Raw genomic sequence first — 22230 nt, 5'->3', positions numbered from 1 at the left:
GAGAGACGCCACTGAGTGCAAGGTCTAGACCAAGGGTCCCCTTCAGCTCTCACATCTGTAATATCAGAACGGCCTCTGTTCCAGGATGTCTGACAAAGATTGCTGAGTCCTATTTTTGAGGGGCTGAATTCAGCCCTTAACAAACATGATCTCCATCCTCCGCCCAAGAGAAAGCTCCTGTTACTCTCCCCACTTAACTGAAGAGATGGAGAGTAACTTGACCAAGGTCATGCCACTAGTGAACGAAGAGGTAAGATTTGAACCCACCATCTCTGGCCCCACTCCGTGAGCCCCGGTGCTCGGCACAGACCTGCCGTACGGATAATAGATGCATATAAACTGGGTAAACCGGGATGATGTGAAACACATTCTCACTCCTGCTCATCAGAGGGTGCTGCCCCTGGGCACTCCAGCTGTCCTCTGATTTCATCGCAGGCTTCCCGGAAGGTTGAAATCACCTTGAGCCACCGGACGATATTGGCTGCGTCCTACTGGAATTTTTCCCAGTGGGACCAGCTGACCTGCTTCCGGGCTCGCAAGCAGAGGCTGCTGCCACAGTGTGGGGGCAGGGGACCCCTCTGCCACCTGTGGAAGCCCCATCACGGGGGACGGAGCAGGACAGGGGTGGAGGGCTGCTTTTGGGGGGTCAGGGGTGGGGCTCTGTGAGGATGCCATTGGCCCCTGCGTGACAGCGGGCCCATCGGAGTGGCCCCACGCAGCCTCCGAGGCCAAGAGAGAGCTCCTGCCAAGCTCGGGGCCCTGGAGAGCTGCCTGTCCTCACTGCCAACCCACCCCCTGCCACCAGCTGTGCTTATAACTCCCCCAGGCCTTGCTCCGGGACGCTGTCTCACCATCTGGCTCACCCCGACAGCACAGGCCTGAACCCATCCCAGACGCTTCCTTCTCACTCAAGCCCAGAACCTGCACGATCTTTTGAGTGAACGAGGCCTTCAATTTTGTGCCCTGTGTACCTTACTGACCTCTCCCCAGGCCCTGCCCTGAGTGCGTCTCTTGCCGCCCCTGTGTTGGGCTATTCATCAAATCCCATCAAGTCTGCCTTCTTGTTTGGGCTCCCACCATTCTCCGCTTTCCATCTGCAAATACACCTGCTGACTTCACCGTGACTCTCCTGACTCGCCTGGGTCATTGCCCTCAGCTTCCCCGTCCATCCGTCTCCCCGTGACACCCAGGGGCATTCACCAGAAACACAAGTCAGAGGGTGCCTCTCCTCTGCTGCCAAGTACCTCAACAGGCATCTTTGCAAGATGAAACCCAGAGTCTGCTGCGGCACCCTGCCGGGTGGGCTGGCCCGGCCTTCCAGCCTCCTCTTACCACACACTCCCCAAGCGCGCTCCAGCTCCCAGAAGAATTCCAGCTCCTGGAATGTGCTGGGCCATTTCACAACACTGGGCTCTCTTGCCACTCCATATCTGCCTAGAAAACCACTGCTTATCCTGCAAGACTCAGCGGGAGTGACTTGGGGTGTGTGCTCCGATTCCCTCACATCGGCTTGTTTCCTCCTTTGGTCCCCCTCAATAACCAGGACACATTCCTATTCTTTTCCCCACATGGACCATTATTGCTTACATCCTGTCTCCCCTGCCCCTTCAGGGCAGGGATCATGTCTTAGCACGGATATGATTTCGGGGCCCCAGGGCTTAGCACAGAACTTGGCACATAGTAAGTGCTCAATAAATGTTTGAGGCCCTGAAAGGAATCCCTGGGCTTGTGGGGTGGCGGTGGGGGGTAGGGGGAGTTCCAAGTCTTTTCCTGGGCTCTCTCATCCGGAATAGAACTGACCCTTTATCCCAGCTTCTCCTCCTTCAACAGACAAGCCCACACTCGTTGTTGGAGGGCAAAAGGGCAGAGCAGCAGGGTCTGCGCTTCTGGGAAACCTGGCAGGAGGGAGGGGATGGGTGTGAGGAGGGAGGAAGGAGAGACAAGGCAGGAAACCCCCTTCTGCTGGGGCCATGGATAGCGGATCCCTCCAACTACCCGGGACACAAGATCACAGAAACCTGGTGTCTGGCCTGGCTTCCTATTCTGGGACACTCCAGCCCTGAGTCCTTGCACCGCCCCTTGGTAATTGACGTCATTCCCGTGTTCTTCACTCTTTGCAATCTCATAAAGGCACTCCTTCTCAAACTTGGTTGCTGTATTAGAGTCACTGGGGAGCTTTTAAAATTCCCACTGCTGGACCACATCGCGTTATTATCTTGGGCCCCGCCCCTCATGAGTGGCTTTAAGAACTCCCATGCCAGGTGCTCGGGGAGGAGTCTTGAAGCCGAGCACTGATGCTGGTGCCCCGGTTTTCCTGACTGATTGATGGGCTGGGGACTAGGGCGGAGAGAGAACAGGGCAAGGAACCGGGAAGAAGAAAACCATGGTTTTCTCTGCCTGTCGGGTGTTTCACATTTACTTCTAATAACCCTTTAAGAAGTAGGTCTCAGATTCTCATATTAGAATCATCCGGGGAGTTCTTCCAGGCCCAGCGCCCAGACTACATCCCACTGCCAATCAAACTGCAAAGGGGCTGGGGAGTCCGCCATGAGGTCCAGGCATCAGTGGTTTTTAAAGGTTTAAAGGTTTTTAAAGGTTTAAAGCTTTTGGCTCAGGTCGTGATCTCTGGGTCCTGGGATCCAGTCCCGGCGTGGGTTTCCCAGCTCAGCGGGCGGGGGTGGGTGCGTGGGTGGGGGAGTGGGGTGGTCACCTGCTTCTGCCTCTCTCTCTGCTTGTACTCTCTCTGTCTCTCCCTTTCTCAAATGAATACATACAATTTTAAAAACAACAACAACAGAAAGAATCACTGCTTTTTGAGGTACCCCAGAATCAGTCTTTCCTGGGGACTTGTTAGAAATGCAGGCTCTCAGGGGCGCCGGGGTGGCTCAGTCAGTGACGTGTCTGCCTTTGGCTCAGGTCATGATCTCCAGGGATGGAGCCCTGCATCCAGCTCCCTGCTCAGTGGGGAGTCTGCTTCTCCCTCTCCCTCTGCCCTCCCTCCACCCCCATTTATGCTCTCTCACTCTCTCAAATAAATAAAATCTTAAAAAAAAAGAGAGAGAGAGACTTGCAGGATCTCAGGCCCTACCAGACCTAGTGAATCAGAATCTGCTTTGTAATGAGATCCCCAGGTGGCTCTGTGGGACATGCTTTAAGGGACATAGTAGTAGCAGCAACAGCTTCCTCATACAGGCTCAGACTGGGTAAGTCATCCATCCAAGGTCACACTGCAGCCATTCAAGTTCAATGGAAAACCCAGGTCCAGGTCGGCCTGGCTCCAAAGCCTGAGCTCTTTCCATTCCAGACATTCTTTCTGTTTAGTTTTTAGGAAGCAGAACCTGCTCAAAGAAAAGCAACACGTTTCCAGCAGGAGGAAATCACATCTGATTCATGTCCACGGTTATTCCGGTACTTGGGGAAGCCAGTAGCCAGCCCTTTAGAGGTTAAAACGCTCCCCACCCCTCATGGTTCTACATCAGAGGGGTGGGGGGCTGTGAGGAGACAGAGAAAGGGAAGTACTTTCTCATAACGCAGGTGGGGGGATGGGGGTGGATTAGGGAAAGGAAACAGAAACAAACAGGCATGTCTCTGGATGGAAAAATGTGCGGATATGAAAAGACAGGACTGATCGCCAGTAGAAATCATGCAAGAAAGACAGCACAGGGCAGACCCCAGCCCCACAGATGCCCCCAGATCTTCCTGAGTGCTAATGTTCGAGAGCATTTCTAGGCTGTGTGAGCTGACAAAAAACGTCCTATGAGCTTCAGTCTGGGAAGAAGTACTCCTAGCTCTACTAATTAAATGATAGCTGGGAGCAGTCAGTTAGAAGCTAAAAAATAAAAAATAAAAAAATAAGAAAAGAGGGGCGCCTGGGTGGCTCAGTGGTTAAGCTGCTGCCTTCGGCTCGGGTCATGATCTCGGGATCCTGGGATCGAGCCCTGCATGGGGCTCTCTGCTCAGCAGGGAGCCTGCTTCCTCCTCTCTCTCTGCCTGCCTCTCTGCTTGCTTGTGATCTCTGTCTGTCAAATAAATAAATAAAATCTTTAAAAAAAAAAAATAAGAAAAGAGTAAAAGAACAGCACGGGGTGGGGGGAATAATTCTCTATTGGTCCCAGAAGACATTGGCTTAATATGCCGCCAGAGCTAAAAAAGCCACCAGCATCTGGCCAGTCACCACCATAAAGGCTTTTTGGAAACAAAACAAAAATCATTCCACCCAAATATAAAATGGTGGTGATGCGGCTGAATCTGGGCTACTGTGTGTAGTTCCATCGCTGCGTCTCTGGGGACAGGCAGGAGGGAGAGAGATCCAGAGGACAGCTAAAACCATCCAAGGGCTATTAAAAAAATAGGACTCGTCAGTGTGCAAAGACGAAGAAAGGTTAAGAGGATAGACCTGGAAACTGCACGATCAGAACAGGTGTGGGGGCGCCTGGCTGACTCAGTCTGCAGAGCGTGAAACTCTAGATCTCAGGGTTGTGAGTGTGAGCCCCAGGTTGGGCCCTGAGCTCAGGTAATTAAAAAAATAAAATAAAAATAGGTGGGCGCCTGGGTGGCTCAGTTGGTTAAGCGACTGCCTTTGGGGGTCATGATCCCAGGGTCCTGGGATCGAGTCCAGCATCCGGCTCCCTGCTCCATGGGGAGTCTGCTACTTCTGACCTTCTCCCCTCTCATGCTCTCTCTCACTGTCTCTCTCTCAAATAAATAAATAAAATCTTAAAAATAAATAAATAAATAAATAAAATAGGTGTGAAAAGGAACGATCTGGACTTTTCCAATCAATCCTGGTACATAGAGGAAGAGCTTATACTTTGGGCTTTTTTTAAAACTTTTTTTTTTCTTAAATATTTTATTTATTTATTTGACAGAGAGAGACATCACAAGTAGACAGGGAGGCAGGCAGAGGCAGAGGCAGGCTCTCTCCACAGAGCAGAGAGCCTGATGTGGGGCTTGATCCCAGGACCCTGGGATTATGACCTTAGCTGAAGGCAGAGGCTTTAACCCACTGAGCCACCCAGGAGCCCCTATACTTTGGACTTTAAAGGACAAATAAAGGGAAGTTCTACTGATTACAGAAGGTAATACATTTATGGAATTTGTTATCTCAGGAGGACTGTATTAAATATCTAAGAATTTATTAAGGGATTCTAGGGCCACATTTTTTGTAAGTGAGCTCTATGCACAATGTGGGGCTTGAACTCAGGACCCTGAGATCAAGAGTTGTATTTTTTTTTTTTAAGATTTTATTTATTTGACAGAGATCACAAGTAGACAGAGAGGGAAGCAGAGGGAGCCAGGGAAGCAGGCTCCCCGCCGAGCAGAGAGACCAATGTGGGGCTCAATCCCAGGACCCTGGATCTGAGCCAAAGGCAGACGCTTTGACACATGCTTAAGCGACTGAGCCACTCAGGTGCACCTGGGGACCTATTTTTAACGTTTTATTGTCTTTCCTTTTAGAAAAAAAAAAACTAATATCAAATTAAGTACAGAAACAAAATTAGAAAAACTTTCACAGTCTACGGCCATACCACCCTGAACGTGCCCGATTTCGTCTGATCTCGGAAGCTAAGCAGGGTCGGGCCTGGTTAGTACTTGGATGGGAGAAAAACTTTCACATATTCCTCATCTAATCAGCTTTTTAAATTTTCCCTGTTTTTCCAGATTTTTCCAAATGCACACATCATTTTTTCACACCAATAGATATGGTATAAATATAAGTTCATGTCCTGCTATTTCCATTTTATCAAATCTCTCCAGAATTTCCCATTATTTCCATAAGGTCTGTGATTATAAATATAATGGCTGCATAATATTTACAGTAGATAATTTAACTATATCTGAATAACCCCTATAAGAAGATATTTTCGTTGTGTACAATGTTTACAATAAACACCCTTGTTAAAAAAAAAACTTTGTACATATAATTTTTTGTTTTTTTTTCATCTAAAAAAACTTTTTTTTTTTTTTTAAAGATTTTATGTATTTATTTGACAGAGAGAAATCACAAGTAGATGGAGAGGCAGGCAGAGAGAGAGAGGGAAGCAGGCTGCCTGCTGAGCAGAGAGCCCGATGCGGGACTCGATCCCAGGACCCTGAGATCATGACCCGAGCCAAAGGCAGCGGCTTAACCCACTGAGCCACCCAGGCGAGAGAGCATAAGCAGAGGGAGCAGCAGAGGAAGAGGGAGAAGCAGGCTCCCCGCTGAGCAGAGAGCTGATGTGGGGCTCCATCCCAGGACCCTAGGATTGCCACCTGGGCTGAAAGCAGACGCTTAATGAAGGGTTATAAACATTTTGTCTATCTAAGAACATACTGCAAAGTTACCTTTCTTTCTTTCTTTTTCTTTTTCTTTTTTTTAAAGATTTTGTTTATTTATTAGAGAGAGAATGAGAGAGAAAAAGCACGAGAGGAGAGAGGTCAGCAGGAGAAGGAGGCTCCCTACTCAGCAGGGAGCCTGATGTGGGACTCCATCCTGGGATTCCAGGATCATGACCTGAGCTGAAGGCAGTTGCTTAACCAACTGAGCCACCCAGGCGCCTCTGAAGTTACCTTTCTAACAGATTATATCACCAAGGGTCATCTGGGTGGCTTAGTTGGCTGGGCGGCTGCGTTTGGCTGGGGTCATGATCTCAGGATCCTGGAACTGAGCCCCCACATTGGGCTCCCTGCTCAGTGGGAAGTCTGCTTCTCCCTCTCCCTCTGCTGCTCCCCCTCCTTGTGCTCTCTCAAATAAATAAAATCTTAAAAAAGTATACCACTTAGGGTGCCTGGGTGGTTCAGTGGGTTAAAGCCTTTGCCTTCAGCTCAGGTCATGATCCCAGGGTCCTGGGATCGAGTCCCGCATCGGGCTCTCTGCTCAGCAGGGAGCCTGCTTCCTCCTCTCTCTCTGCCTGTCTCTCTGCCTACTTGTGATCTCTGTCTGTCAAATAAATAAATAAAATCTTAAAAAAAAATTATACCACTTAAATGACTGCCAGCAATAAATAATGGAACAATTTTTGTTATACCGTCTTAGGCATAATTATCATTATTTTTAAAATTTGCTAATAGATATAAAATTGAACCTCCATTGATTGTATATTCTCTAAACCATTGAGGTGGACTTGGCGGAGGTCTGATCTCTCCTTTCATGGCATACCCCTTTATGCATTTTTTTTTAAAGATTTTATTTATTAATTTGACAGAGAGAAATCACAAGTAGACGGAGAGGCAGCCAGAGAGAGAGAGATAGGGAAGCAGGCTCCCTGCTGAGCAGAGAGCCCGATGCAGGACTCGATCCCAGGACCCTGAGATCATGACCTGAGCCGAAGGCAGAGGCTTAACCCACTGAGCCACCCAGGTGCCCCTATGCATTTTTTTTTTATTATTTTTTTTTTCTTGGTGATTTTTTTTTTTTTCCCAGATTTGACACTGAACTGACTGAGCCACCCAGGCACCCCCCTTGGTGATTTTTAAGTAAGGAGCCAGACCTCTGATTCAAACAATGCTTTGTTCAGCCTCCACTTTCTCCAGCTACCTACACCTAAGTCTCATGCTTTTCTCATTCAAAATTCTGGATTCAAGAAACCCATGTCGACACAGGCAGGCGGGATTTGAGCTGCCAATCAGGTCTGGAATCTGATGTATCAGCCAAGACTCCCAGGGCCCCCCAGGTTCTAAGCCCCTCCTCTGCCCCCCGTGACGTGATTCCCAGGACAAGTTTCTCTCTGTTGGTTCTTGCTCCTTGGCCTTCAGCTTAGATCCCCTCCTTGGACCTGGAACCCTGCTTCAGGATCTCCCCTTTGAACTGGGTCCTGACCTCCATGAAGAGAATTCTGGATGATGTCTGACTGTCCATCATCACCCAATTCCATTCGTCCACTGCCCCTATAGCTTCTCTGCTAGCCCCGCTGAGACCCAGCGCAAACGTGGTCTGAATGACAACTGAATTTGCCTTTCTGGTGACTCGCCAAGGCTTGCCCACTTTCCTAGCCCACACGATCAGCCAAGCCTGCCTGACAGAGCCTGTCTTGTGCTAGAAGAGGGGGCTGGTCCTGGCACAAAATCTGTGGGTGGGCCCCAATCCAGGTGCAAGGTCTCAGCCGCCACCTTCTCCCCAGTCGTAGCCCATGCTGCCTGTTTCCCCCCCACACTCTGAAATGCGTCATGCACGACTTCAGTTCTTTGCTTAGAAACCGGGTTTGGGTTTTTTGGGGGTTTTGCTTGGTTTTTGCTTTTGCTTTTAATTTTCCCCCACTTTTCTGAGGATACCAGTGGCCATCTCCTCCTTTTCATCAGGTATCTGTTCTTACCAGCATCTGTGGAGGGCAGGGAGGGACAGTGTAGTCTCAAATCCCTAGGTCCCCCTTCAGGCTTGGGGATACTAAGCAGAGGGGCTGGGAATACAGGGGTCCTAGTCCCTAGGAAAAGTTCCCTGGGGTTCTTAGCCTCTGGAGTTAATGCTGCCTTTGTGATCCCTCATGGCAAAAGATAGGTGGGTGGGGCCTGCAGACAGGACAGGGTTTGGTCTTACTGGTTCTCAATCAGTCCAGTGTAACTAAAAGGCGAGCAGCGGTTGTGGGGGTGGAAGAGGCAGGGCGGGAAACTCAGGAACATGGGTCTGACTCTTGAGAAACCGCTACAAATCGCGGCATAACTAAGGCAGCCTCAGTGAACCCTCGAGCCCAATCCTCTTTGCTTGACAGATTAGGAAACTGAGGCCCAGAGATGGAGTCGTCTAAGCCTGGAGTCTCACAATGAAGGCATTTTTATATGTATCTGTTCCTACATCAACCACGCTCTTTCTGAGTAATTTCCCATTTTTTTTTTCCTAAAGATTTTATTTATTTATTTGACAGACAGAGATCACAAGTAGGCAGAGAGGCAGGCAGAGAGAGGGAGGAAAGCAGGCTCCCCGCTGAGCAGAGAGCCCGACATGGGGCTCGATCCCAGGATCCTGAGATCATGACCCGAGCGGAAGGCAGAGGCTTAACCCACTGAGCCACCCAGGCGCCCCGTAATTTCCCATTTTGATCAGGGTCTTGACTCCCGATTTTGGAGGCAAGTCAGCTGCCATGACAGCGAACGGCCAAGCCCATCACAGGGACCATGTGACTCTATGGACTCAGCTGGGGGTACTCAGAGGTTCACCCCTTCCTATTCAAGGAGCAACCACGGTGCAAGACCAGAAGGAGCAGGGAGGAGGCCCCAGGACTCATTTTTTTTTTTTTTTACTTTTTTTTTTTAAGATTTTATTCATTTGTTTGACAGAGATCACAAGTAGGCAGAAAGGCAGGCAGAGAGAGGAGGAAGCAGGCTCCCCACTGAGCAGAGAGCCCCACATGGGGCTCGATCCCAGGACCCTGAGATCATGACCTGAGCCAAAGGCAGAGGCTTAACCCACTGAGCCACCCAGGCACTCCCCACCCCCAGTACTCATTAATGTTGATCTGAAAAGCCAGAGAGGAGACAGCCAGGCCCAGCCAGCCACTCGTCTGAGAAGATACTATCAGGTATGATTTCACAGAGAAGCCAGACAGGCTCCGCTCAGCCACTGCCAGCTCATCTCTCACATGCTGCAGGACACAGGAGTCTCAGAGGCAACTTGCCACGTGCCTGTGGCTGGGCTAGCTCCCTTTTAAACTAATCATCCTATCTGATCACCATAAGAACCATGCGAGATAACGAGTATGATCCCCACTGGACATAAAAGAAAACAGGGATTCAGACAGGTGACGGACTCCCTCCAGCTGACGGAGCCAGCAAATGGCAGAGGTGAGATCTGAACACCAGCCTCTTAATTCCACGGGTATCCCTCTCCCTGGGCCACAGCTTTCTCCCAGACTCAGGCAGCAAGGTGCCTTGGAGAGCGGCAGCATTTGGTCTCGGTAACATTGCCAGATCAGGAACCATCAGGAAAGCTCAGGGCACCATTTCTTTCTCTGGGAGCTAAGCCAGGCAGATCTCTGCTGAAGATGCTTCTGCCCGAGGTGCCTTACGGGGGCCTCTGAGATGAGGGGATGAGGATGTTAATTATGGGATTCGGGGAGGTTGTCAGGATCCCTAGCCTCCCGGAGAGAAGTCAAGTGCTGGGATGCTCGTGGGAAAGGTTGCCTCCTGGGTTCCATGGAGGGACAACAGCCAGAGCACTGGGCAGGTCAGACAGTCTGAATGCTAGTACATGCTCTGCCACCCTTTTTTTTTTTTTAAGATTTTATTTACTTGACAGAGAGTGAGAGAGATCACAAGTAGGCAGAGAGGCAGGCAGAGAGAGCCGGGGAGGGGGAAAGCAGGTTCCCTGCCAAGCAGAGAGCCAGAGAGCCCAGGACCCTGAGATCATGACCTGAGCCGAAGGCAGAGGCTTAACCCACTGAGCCTCCCAGGAGCCCTGGCCACCCTATTTGCTATGACATCTAGGGCATCTGATTTCTCATCTGGAAAACGGAAGAGAGCACCCACTAACCTTGCAGGCTTTGGTAAGTGGCGAGTTGGTTACAGACGTGAAATTATTCGGTAAGTGATAAAGTACAATCCTGTGTCAGTGGTTACTTGTCAGTCAGTATCTGATTGACGGGTACTCACGACTCATCACAAAGAGCAAAAAACCCCAATTAGTGGACCATCTTTGCTTTCCTCTGTTATTACAGCCACTCCGACTGCCATAGAACGATTTCTCCTTTTGGGGCTCCCTGGTTATAGACATCGAGAAGCCAGCAGTAAAGGAAAAAGAAACAAAGGAGACAACAGTAAAGGGAAGAACAGTGCTAAGTTCAGTGATTCTCTGCCCTGAGGAACCAAAATCAGGAGACCCAGACCGTTTCCTGCCTTCAGTCTCCTTGGATGGCTTAAGACACAACAGAAATCGTGCACGTCTCAAATGCTGGGAATTCTCTCATCAAGAAGGAGACAGTTTGGGCTCAGGAAACGTATTGGCTGGGGAGTGAGGTAAGCTGGACTCCCCCCGCAGCCTTGTCCCAGACGGGGGTGTGGGTGCCCAGTAGTACTTCGATGCCTCTCAGAGAAAAGAAGGAATAAAAAAAAAAAAAAAAATCAGCCCATCTATTTCAGTGAGAAAACCATAAGCATCTCAGACCTGATCCCTAACTTCCTCCTTCCCCCCTATTCCCCTCTGGCCAACAATAGAATATTACAGTGTCAGGACTGGAGGAGACCTAAGGAGGCTTCAAGTGCAGACTCAGCATTTGACGGCTGAGGCACGGGCCCAAGGGGCTTCCGTGGGTCATCCAGGGTCACGTGGGTCATCCAGGGTCACGTGGCCGGTGGCTCCCAGGCAATGGTTGGTCATTCCTCTCCAGTTCTCGCTGCCTGTCATTCAGGCTGACCTCTAACCCTGGGCTCCCGACCTGTTGCTTCCCAGGTGAATCAGCAAATAGTACTGAAAGCAAGGAAGCACCTACGGATGATTTCTTAAAGTCCCTGGGAGGGGAAGGGACTTGTCCAAGGTCACAGGATTGCCCATAACTGGGTATCACTGAGAATTATTATCAATACTGGGTCTCCCTCAATTAATCATTTTTAAATTTAAATTTATTATTATTATTTAATATTTTATTTATTTATTTGATAGAGAGACCGTGAGAGAGGGAACACAAGTAGGGGGAGTGGGAAGGAGGAAGCAGATTTCCCGCTGAGCAGGGAGCCTGATGTGGGGCTTGATCCCAGGATCCTGGGATCCTGACCTGAGCCAAAGGCAGACACTTAACAACTGAGCCACGCAGGTGCCCCTTTAATTTATTATTTTTAAGATTCTATAGAATTATTTGAGAGAGAGATCAGAGAGTGAGAGTGAGAGGGAGAAGCAGATTCCCCATTGAGTGGAGAGCCCAATGAGCTGGGCTCTGTCCCAGGACCCTGAGACTACAACCCGAGCCGAAAGCAGATGCTTAACCCACTGAGCCACCCAGGGCCCCAATTATTCATTTGTTTAAAAAGGTTTTACTGGGGTGCCTGGGTGGCTCAGTGGGTTAATCCTCTGCCTTCGGCTCAGGTCGTGATCTCAGGGTCCTGGGATCGAGCCCCATGTGGGGCTCTCTGCTCAGCGGGGAGCCTGCTTCCTCCTTTCTCTCTGCCTGCCTCTCTGCCTACTTGTGATCTCTGTCTGTCAAATAAATAAAATAAAATCTTTAAAAAAATAATAATAAAAAAAAAAGGTTTTACTTATTTATTCCAGAGAGAGAGAGGGAGGGGAAAGGAGCAGAGGGAGAGGGACAAGCAGACTCCATGCTGAGCGCAGAGCCTGATGCAGTGCTCAATCCCATGACCCTGAGATCATAACCTGAGCGGAAATCAGGAGTCCGACGCTCAACCAACTAAAAGTTCCCAGCCCCAGTTATTCATTATTTTTAAGCCAATCTTCCAAAGAGGTGCTAACACATTTCTTTTATATTTTCTTCACACTTAAATTTTTAGGTTAGTTTTTTTTTTTTTTTAAAGATTTTATTTATTTATTTTGACAGAGAGAGATTACAAGTAGGCAGAGAGGCAGGCAGAGAGAGAGAGGAGGAAGCAGGATCCCTGCTGAGCAGAGAGCCCGATGCAGGACTCGATCCCAGGACCCTGAGATCATGACCCGAGCCGAAGGCAGCGGCTCAACCCACTGAGCCACCCAGGCGCCCCTTTAGGTTAGTTTTTATTTAACAAAATATATGTTTGTAGTAAAAGTAAAAAAAGTATAAAGTAAATAAATAATAAATAAAAGCATAAAGTAAATAAATAATAAATAAAAGCCTCTCCCCACTAAAATTCCTAGAAATAACTACTGTTGGTGAATTCTCGTGATTCCTTCCAGAAATCTAAATAATTTGAAGACTTTGTTAACTATACCTGCTGACTTATGTTCTTGGTTATGGGTACTTAAAAAGATTTGTTGATTATATGAATGGACGGAGCCAGGTGAGTCGGAGGCTGGGGGTTTGCATCATTAGGAAGGACGGAGATGGGTTGAGCTAAGCATCTCCACAGACAAGAGCTCCCACTGGGGCCTATTAGCTAGGGATCTGGCAGGAATCTTTCATTTCCGAAGCTGGTAATACAGTGTGTGAGGTGGGGGTACAGATCATGGGTTCTGGAGTCAGGCAGACAGAGGCTCCTATTCTGGCCACAGTACTTCCTAGGCATGTGACCTTGGGTTTTTCCTTCCTTAAGGAGTCTCAGCATCCTCATTTGTCACATGGAGATTAAAATAGTACTACTTCATGGTGTTATTGTGAGGATTAAAGAAACCGAATGCACATGAAAACAGCGGCATGCTTGGTGTTAGACATGCACTGAAGAAATGGTAGCTGTCGGGGCACCTGGGTGGCTCGGTTGGTTAAGTGTCTGCCTTCGGCTTGGGTCACGATCACGGGGTCCTGGGATGGAGCCCCACACTGGGCTCCCTGCTTGGTGAGAAGCCTGCTTCTCCTGCTCCCTCTTCTGCTCCCTCTGGCACTCCCCTTACTTGTGCTCTCTCACTCTCACACTTTCTCTCTCAAATAAATAAATATATAAATAAATATCTTTAAAAAAGGGGGGGGGCACCTGGGTGGCTGAGTGGGTTAGGCCTCTGCCTTCGGCTCAGGTCATGATCCCAGGGTCCTGGGATTGAGCCCTGCATTGGGCTCTCTGCTCAGTGGGGAGCCTGCTTCCTCCTCTCTCTCTGCCTGCTTCTCTGACTACTTGTGATCTCTGTCAAATAAATAAAATCTTTAAAAAAAAAATAAATAAATAAAATAAAGAAATGGTAGCTGTCATCGTCATTACTATCGTTGCCATTATTATCTTGCAGACTCACCTCAAGAAAGGAGAAAGGCTGCAGGCCCATTACCTAGTGCTATAAAAACAGAGCAGCCCAGGTCCTGGTCCTCCTCTGCTGGGGACATCTGGCAGGAGAAGGAGACAACTAAGCAGGAACTCTTTAGTATGACTGGGAGTTAATGCCCAGGAATTTCTCAGGATATTACAAATTCCAGATCCACCAGACTACAAGAGCAAGTGGCCCCTGAACCCTGAGCACAGGTGGGGTGCCTTGCGCAGAGGGCGGGGCTGAAGGGCTGCATCTTTGGGAGAAGGGAACTATCTTCTTATCTTCTCAGGCCACCTGGGTCTGGAGCTCTCAGGCCCAGAAGGCTCCAGAAGTGTGCAAGATCGTCCAGGTAAAACTGGCTAGCAGGACATGGCCAGAGAAGGGTGCCCTTCTCCAGCTGCATTCCAGGCCCTTCCCCACATCCTCAGAGCACAAAGAGAACATTATCACACCCACTTCATGCAGTCGTGCTCTCTGGGGGCTGGTGGTGACTGAGGGCCGTGGGAGAAACCCAACACTGGACCCGAAGGCCTGCGGAGCCTCCACGTAACTTGAAGTCCCAGACCTCTGATGGAAATGTATTAGTCAGTCTTCAGTGCTTCCTGCCAGTCAAATCTTTATAATTACAAAATGCCCCCAGCTCGCCACAGTTCTGTGAAATGATAACACTGCCAGGGTTGAGTAGTTAACTGTCTCCTATAGCACTTTCTCTCCTATTGCGGCTTCTCCCCAGGATCCCTGCTGTTCAGCCCTTTACCCACGCTCTCCCTCCTGCCCTCTGCCTTTATGACCCCACTTCTCTTTCCCCTCTTCCCCATCCCCTTCTATTTCTTCCCTGTTTTTCTCTCCATTCTCTTCTCTCTCTTTTTATTATTTAAAGATTTTATTTATTTATTTGACAGAGAGAGAGAGAGAGAGAGAGGGGTATCACAAGTAGGCAGAGAGGCAGGCAGAGAGAGGGGGAAGCAGGCTCCCCACTGAGCAGAGAGCCCGATGTGGGGCTCAATCCCAGGACCCTGAGATCATGACCTGAGCCAAAGGCAGAGGCTTAACCCACTGAGCCACCAGGTGCCCCCCCCCAAAAGAGTATTTTTAACAATCAAGGACTTTTAGGAGGAGGAGACTTTAAAGGCCATCAAGATTAATAGTTTTGTTGATACACGAATCCCTTTAGAGCAACACTGACACTCCATTTCTCCTTGAGCACTTTCATGGTTTGGAGCCTGCTACCTCTAGGAGCGGTCCATTTCTAGGTGTTAAGAAGTTCTTTATATTGAGCTTAGTCTGCTCCCCTAATTCCCATCCCCTGGCTACCAGAACAATCCAGGATATAAAAACAGTGCAACAGCAGAAAGGCGGTGAGGTACATTTTAGGTTCAAAAGATAGAGGTAGACCAGTTGGCTTGAGGTCTCTCACTGGAGTAGCTTGCTTGGGGGGGTGGTAAGATAGAGGAGACATATGGCAGCTGCTCTCTGCTAGGTCTTGAATGCCAGTCTAAAATGTGGTGTGTTTGACTTATCAAGGCAAAGCTAAGTGAGACTGTCCATTAGGCAGTAATAAAAAGCTGTGCTTACATCCCAGGAAGTGTGCAAAGCACTTTAACATTATCTCATTTAATCTTCTCAAAAACATAAACGTCGGTACTGTATTATTTCATTTTATAGATGAGGTGACTGAGGTCTTTCATGAAACCCAGGCCTGTCTGTGTGTGATGCACGTGATCTGAATACAGCACTCTACAAAATAACGTCAGCAGAGACCAGATCTGGGAACTCATTTCCTACACAGAGAGAATGTCAAGAATGGAGGGCCTGGGTCCCCTTTGAGCTCTCTTCTATAGACAGGCCCCGAATCTCCATTGCTAGTCTCCACAGATCCATTTCCAGCTGCCCACTGGATTTTGTCGCCTCAAATTCCATGGCACAAGCTTCTGCCAGTTTTCACCTAGCAACCAGTTCCCAAAACTGATATTCCAAATCTTGAAGCATAAAAGAAGATCACATTTTGTGTTTAACCAACCTGGGCTCAACGAGATTTGCCACATAAAACTATGAGGCCTTGGGCAAGTTACTTAACCTCTATGGGCCTCAGTTTTCTCAGATCTAAAATGGGAAGAGTAACAACACTGTTCTTGGAAGGTGCTTGCGTAGATTAAATTCGATCATGTGTACATAACAAGTAGTACAGTGCTTGGCACATAGCAGGTGTTATGGAAACAGCATCCTTATTGTGATGACTGCTGTTTCTGGGGCTTGAAACTCCCTCTTGGTAACGTTTTTGTGGTTAATCCCCATGCTGAGAGGTGAGGGGAAGAAGAGGGAGCCACGGAGTGGACAGTAAGCATTCAGTGTAGTTTGCATTCTCTGTGATGACCTCGCCCCTTTGGCGCTTCTGCAGGGTCTCTCTTCTACACCCGCTGCAGACAGAGCCGGGTTCTAGCTCTTCTCCCGCCAGACCTGCTCATGTGGGGATAAACAGGCAGTGCCTCTTTCACCCCTCCTTTTAGCTGAAACCAGCATTTTGTGTCATCTACAACCCTAACACCCCTTAGCCATCCTTCTTTCCTTCTAAGAATCTAGGATCAGTTACAGAAAGCACCTGGTCCAATCCCTCAAAAAAACTGAGTTCAAAAGTCAAGGATCTTGCACAATGAAATGTGAGTAAAGTGGGCCTTCTCTCAACCCATCCACACGCTTTCACGGGTCCTCACTGCAGTCCACACATTGTGCACGAATGTCTGAGCCCCAGCCTCAGTTTTGGGTCTGTGACTCTCCCTGCACCCCCTTCCTCACAGGCCTAGCGTGCTATCAAGCCCCTGGGGGATACTCCGTAAGGAAGGGCTGTGAATGATTAGTGAGAAACCGGGCCCGATCACAATCACGAGCCTGCACACATTTGCACACCCTCACTTCCCCTGGGGCCCCCAGTGAATACGGAAGGAGAGATAAAAGGAGACTCCAAGGAGACAGGCTTGGTGTTTGTACACAGTGAGGGGAGAACAAAGGAAACGGGGAGCCTGGAGGTAGCAGGCAGGGGAAGCAGGCGAGCCAGACTGTAAGATGAGTCAGAGTGAATGAGGGCAGTAGGTCGTACCAGCTCTGGCTTCGTTGCCCCCAGAGGGTGGTGTGAACTGGAAGAAGGGAATGGGGGGAGGCGATTAGGGGAGCTGCTACGGTAACTGAGAAGTGGGACCTGGAGAGGGTGTGCAGCAGATGGGGAGCAAAAGCTCGGTTAAGGGAGCAGGAGCTCCCTCTCTTCTGAGTCCTCCTGGCTCTTTCTTGCCCAGCTCTGCTTCCAGAGATGTAGGGTTATGGCAAGGCAGCTGGGATCGGCTGGTGGGGGTGCGGGGGGTGGAGAAAAGAGTCAAGCTAACAGCAAAGATGTCAGTCCCCCAGATCACTGGACCCCGGCTTGATCGACAGAGGCCACCCTGTGGCTGCTAATGCCCCTCCTTTTATTTGGTCCTTTCAACTTATTTCCAACGCCCTCCCACTAATGATCTCATTGAGCACAAACCTGTGCAATAGGCAGGCCTGGCATTATCTCTGACGTGCTCCTCCCCTCTAATCTGTGATCCCTCAAATTGTTTCCTCCATCCTAGAAAGATCCAATGCAGAATCAGGCCGTGCCTTGGGGATAGGAAGAGGTTGGGGTTCTCTGTCCAGGCTCCACTCAAGTTGTCTTGTTCATGTTTGTCCTGGGCTGGGTGTGACAAGAAGTCACAGGATACGGACTCATTCCCCTCCTGGAATTTCCCAGCCAACCCGCCCCCTTCACTCATGTCTGAAAGCCTGGCCCATAGTGACCATGTCCATCAGTCTCCAGGGAGATATGTCAGACTTCTCTTCATTAGGAGAATAGAAACCTGAGGCCTAGAGAGGCAAAAGCCTTGGCCCTGAGTCACACGGTGAGCAGACATGGAGGGATGGTGATGACTTGGGAAGAACAGGGGTCCGGGAGCATGAGGACACCTGAGTCCAGTCTTCACTCCACTATTTTCTCAGCCCAGGGGCACAGAGACAGGCATTCAAGCTCTCCAGTCTTGGTTTTCTTAACTGTCAAATAGGGATAGGAACACCCATCTCTTGGGGTTGCTTGAGATGAAGATGTCAAAGTGTTACATAAAGATGAATTATTCTGATTATCACGTAGCACAGGTAACATTAGGACTCGGGCGTAAGGGGAAAAGGCTGGATCAAGCATAAGGGGTCTGGGATCTCATTAACTCACCTATATGGCCCTGGGCAAGGCCAGGTCTCAGTTTCCCAAGGCCTCTGCCACCTCGAAGAAGGAGGGTTCTGTGGACCATACCTCTATTGCAAGAATTCTGGTGCTGGCTGCCCTGACTTTTTGACTGTCCTATTATTTCTGCCCCACATTGCCTTAGATCCAAGAATCTTACTGAGGGAGCTGGTCAGTTGCCAACAATGGGAGATCCCATTGTTCCCAATGGGAAGGATCTGCTAGATCCTTCACACCAACCCCTCTCCCATTTCCTCAGGGCTGAAGTGTGCTTCTGTACTGTCTTAGCCTCCACTGCCTCCCAGCTTTAAGGGGAATGAGGGTGGAGAAGGGAAGTAAGGGGGAAGGGGCTTCCCTTGGTAATGAAACTAATGACAGATTGCCCATGTAAGATTTTCCAGTGGAAAGCACCAGATTGCCTGGATTCCTTTCCTCCTAGGGAGGACTGAGTCTAACTATTCGGCTATCATCTTGCTTCTCCCCAGATGGCCCCAAAGGTGCCAGGCCTCTGGGCCATTCTTTGAGGAAGCATCTCAGCAGAACCCTTGCTGAGCTCATGGAGGTGAATTAAATATTAAAGACACAAGGCCAGAGCCCCTGTGCAGCAGCACATTCCCATAACCCAGACAATGGCACACAGTTCATCTGCCCGGCTTCCCAGCAGCCGCCACTCTCCCTCCCCAGGCTGAGTTCCCTGCTCCCCAGCCCACACTCTTGAGAGGGCATAAAAAATAGCAATGTTTTGTTCTCTCCAGCAAGTGATCAGCTCCTGGTTCCCTGTGTCCTTCCTCCAACCCTCAGCACTGAGGAGTCCAGGGACCTGGAAATGCCTGGAACACTGAGTTGTGGCATCTGTGGCAATGAAACCGAACAGGTCTGTGGCTGGTCTGGCAGAGCCCTCTGTAGCTTAGCCCCACCTTGTGCCTGGAGGCCCCAGCAGGAAGATCTGGATAGCTCTCAGGGCAATGGGAAATTAGATCTTGCTGGGATGAGGCCGGGGGGGGGGGGGGGGGCAGTTTGCTTCTCTGCTTGAAGAATTTCGGAGATCACCCAGGCCACCTCAGTTTTACAAAAAGGGAAACTGAGGCTTTAGGAAAGGAGAAAGCAACTTACACAAGGTCACTCGATGAGCGATAGAATAGCTAGGCCCAGACTCCAGTTCTCCAGGGTAGAGCCCAGTGCTCTCCCCTACCCTCCCCATGATCTCTGGATCTCCTTCCTAATTCTAGCAAGCACTGGGCCCTGCATGGGTCCCATGGCTGCTTTCAGGGCGCAGGATCCATTCCTAGTCCCTCTGGCTATCCCAGAACCAAAAGAGCACAGCGTTAGTGTGCTCCAGCTCAGCTTTGCCACCTGGTAGGATGGTACCTTGATCATTGCACCTCTGAGCCTTAGTTCCTCACCCATAAAATGGGGGCTTAAGAACCAGTACCCTGGATGGCTAAGGATCAGATGAGATCGTGTCTGTGGGGCATTTGGTAGACTGGGAAGTGCTATCCAAATGTCAGATATTATTAAAATGGTGTGAGGTGTGAAGGTGCTACAGAGGGAGGAAGTCCCAGGGGAGGTGGCTATGCAAGGGAACCCACCCCCAAATGAGGCTGAGGCCCTGCCTGGTCACCCCAAGGACCTGACTGATCCTGACGGCCACCAACAGAGACTGACAGGCGGTTGGTCAGACCAGCCCAAGCTCCTCCGCTTGAAAGACCACCTGCCTGCTTTGCGTGTGTGTGTGTGTGTGTGTGTGTGTGTGGTTTGTCTGTCCTCCTAAGAGCTCCTGGGAGGCTCTGCCCGGCAGCCCAGAATTGTGGGGATTTATTTCCCTGGCTGCTCCAGGGGAGTATCGGGCAGGAAGGCAAGCGTGCTGTGCTGAGGGAGGACACCTTGCTTCAGGTAGGATCAAAGACCCGCAAAGAAAAGCCTGTCAGCCCAGATCCCTTTGGGCACCTCTGGAGTCCCGCTGCTGTCTGGGGCCCTTACCTTGTACTTGGCCGCGAGCAGCTCCGTGGCCTGCTGCTCCCGCCTTAGGTCTTCCAGCATCTTCTCCTTTTCCTCCAGCAGCTTCTGCTTCTCCTCGCTCACCAGGCTGCGGTCATCCTGGATGGCCGCCTTCTCCTCCTCCAGGCGCTCCTTCTGCTCCTGCAGGTAATTCTCCATGTTCTTATCCAAGGCTGACTCCAGGATGGGCTGGGGTGGGCGGTGGTTGTTGTTGTTGTCATCCTCCTCTTCGGCCACCCAGGCCTCTATCGCCGGCCCCTCGGGGTACCCAGCTGGGGCCGACACGGCCTTCTTCCTGCGGCTGCTCTTCCTCCGGAGCCGCTTTCCCAGCATCCCCTTCTTCTCCAGCTGGGCCTTCAGGCGGGCGATCTCCTCCTGGAATTCCCGCAGCAGCGTGTCCTTGGGGTCCTCGTTCACCCGGGGCTTGTTCTTGATGTTCTTGGCCCTGTTGGCAAAGCGCAGGGTGGAGAGGCTCTCGTCGTAGCTGTGAGAAGCCGGCCCCAGAGTGGCCACCATGATGGTCTTGGCGTTCCCCCCCAGAGAGTCTTGGAGCAGCCGGGTCAGTTTGGAGTCCCGGTAGGGGATGTGGGTGCTCCTGTTGCCAGCCAGAGCAGCGATCACGTTGCCCAGGGCAGACAGCGAGAGGTTGATTTTGGAGGCTTCCTTAGGCCTCTCTCCACCACCACCACCACCACCACCACCACCACCGCTGCCACTACCCCCACCTCCACCGCTGCCGCTACCCGTGGACTGTGTGGCCGTCCCTCCGGCGGCATTGGGGCCTGTCTTGTTCTGCCTCTCACTGCCAGCCAGGTCCACCAGGTTGAGCTTGCCCACACGGATGTGGTCCTGGCCATCTGAGCCCCGCTCGCTGCACTCCACAGTGATGACGAAGATGGCGTGGGAGCGGGAGCTGACCTCATTCATGTGTGTGCTGCCCACCGCCCGGGTCTGGTTCCCCAGGTTCATCACGTGCTCGATCTCCTTGACGTTCTTGGTGACGAAGGAGGAGAGGTCCTTGATGTAGACACCGGTCTCCGGGTTCTCCTTCAGTTCTAGCCTCTTGCCAGGCTCTTTAGAGAGCAGGTCCCGGATCTCCTCCTGGTAGATCTCCAGGTAGGAGGCCCGAACCAGGTACTGCTGGTTCTGGGAGCGAGAGATGTGGGTGAAGATATGCTCAAAGGCATTGGGGATGACCCCCCGCAGCTCGGGCTCCACCCAGGTCCCCTGCATGGTGTAGGTCTTGCCGGTGCCCGTCTGGCCATAGGCAAACACCGTGCCATTGAAACCCTGAAGTACCGAGTCTACCAGGGGCCTCACGGTTTCATCATATAAGTCTGCCTGCTTGGAGCTGGCATCATACACGGCATCAAAGGTGAAGGACTTGGGCAGTTCCCCTGGGGCAGCGCGGGGGTTCCGTAGGGTCACCTGGCCCAGTTTCACGTCCATGGTCAGGATCTGCTCGTGACCAGCAGCCTCCTCCTTCCGGCTGAGGGGGCGGCACCGGGCCACCACCTTCAGGGCCTCGCTGGCCTTGGTTTTACTGGCCATCTTGATGCTCTGTCCTTCCTGCTCCCCAGGGCCCCTCCGCAGCCTGGGCGGTCCTGCTGGCCTCCCTAGGTTGGGATCAGCGGGGCCAGCCCAGCCCCCAGGCGCCGCTCTTCAATCCGCATGCAGCCTCCTAGGGTGGGGATGCTGGGAGGTGGCCCCGCCGCTGCTGCAGTCCGGGCCTCCACCGCTCTCCGGTCCTCACTGCACGGGCCGGGCAGGGGGAATTAGGCAGAATCCCCCGGCAGCCGCGGGAGCCGCGCCGGCCGAATGGCAGTGCCCGGAGCCCGCCCCATGCTGGGGCAGAGGGAGCGCTGCCGTAAACAGCTACGGCAACAATGAGATAAAGGAAGAGGAAAATGGGATGGGGGTGGGCGGCGAAGCTGTCTTCTCCTCCTCCTCCTCCTCCTCCTCCTCCTCTTCTAGGGATCCATGGCGGGGGCTGCCGGTCCTGGGCGGCCGGGGGTCCCGGCCCTCCCGAGGGCAGAGGCTCACCTGGAGTCCTCCCCCCGCGCTGGGGGATCATTCATTGCAGCCCGCGCGGCTGCTGCTGCCCCTGCCTCCACCTTCCCCGCCGCTGCCACCGGAGAATGAGAGAGAAAAACAGAAGGGGATGGGGCGGAGCAGCGGCGGCGAGAGTGATGTTGCCGCCGCGCTG

General features: G+C 51.2%; 1 protein-coding gene across 2 annotated transcripts in view; it reads right to left on the bottom strand.

The window, feature by feature from the left end:
* The window catches only part of KIF3C (kinesin family member 3C), a 36026-nt gene extending 14083 nt beyond the window's left edge, over positions 1–21943 (bottom strand). Inside the window, exon 1 of one of the 2 annotated variants that reach the window (XM_044261945.1) lies at positions 20007–21943. In XM_044261945.1, coding sequence (XP_044117880.1) covers positions 20007–21575 — 1569 coding nt within the window. In that variant the 5' untranslated portion in view covers positions 21576–21943. The remainder of the gene's footprint in view (positions 1–20006) is intronic. The other variant, XM_044261944.1, reaches the window with a different exon arrangement.
* Positions 21944–22230: the final 287 nt, after the last annotated feature.

This window comes from Neovison vison, chromosome 8 (genome assembly GCF_020171115.1).
Source record: "Neovison vison isolate M4711 chromosome 8, ASM_NN_V1, whole genome shotgun sequence".
Taxonomy (NCBI): domain Eukaryota; kingdom Metazoa; phylum Chordata; class Mammalia; order Carnivora; family Mustelidae; genus Neogale; species Neogale vison.
The sequence above is the reverse complement of the archived record's forward strand: the minus strand, read 5'-3'. Positions and strand labels throughout refer to the sequence as shown.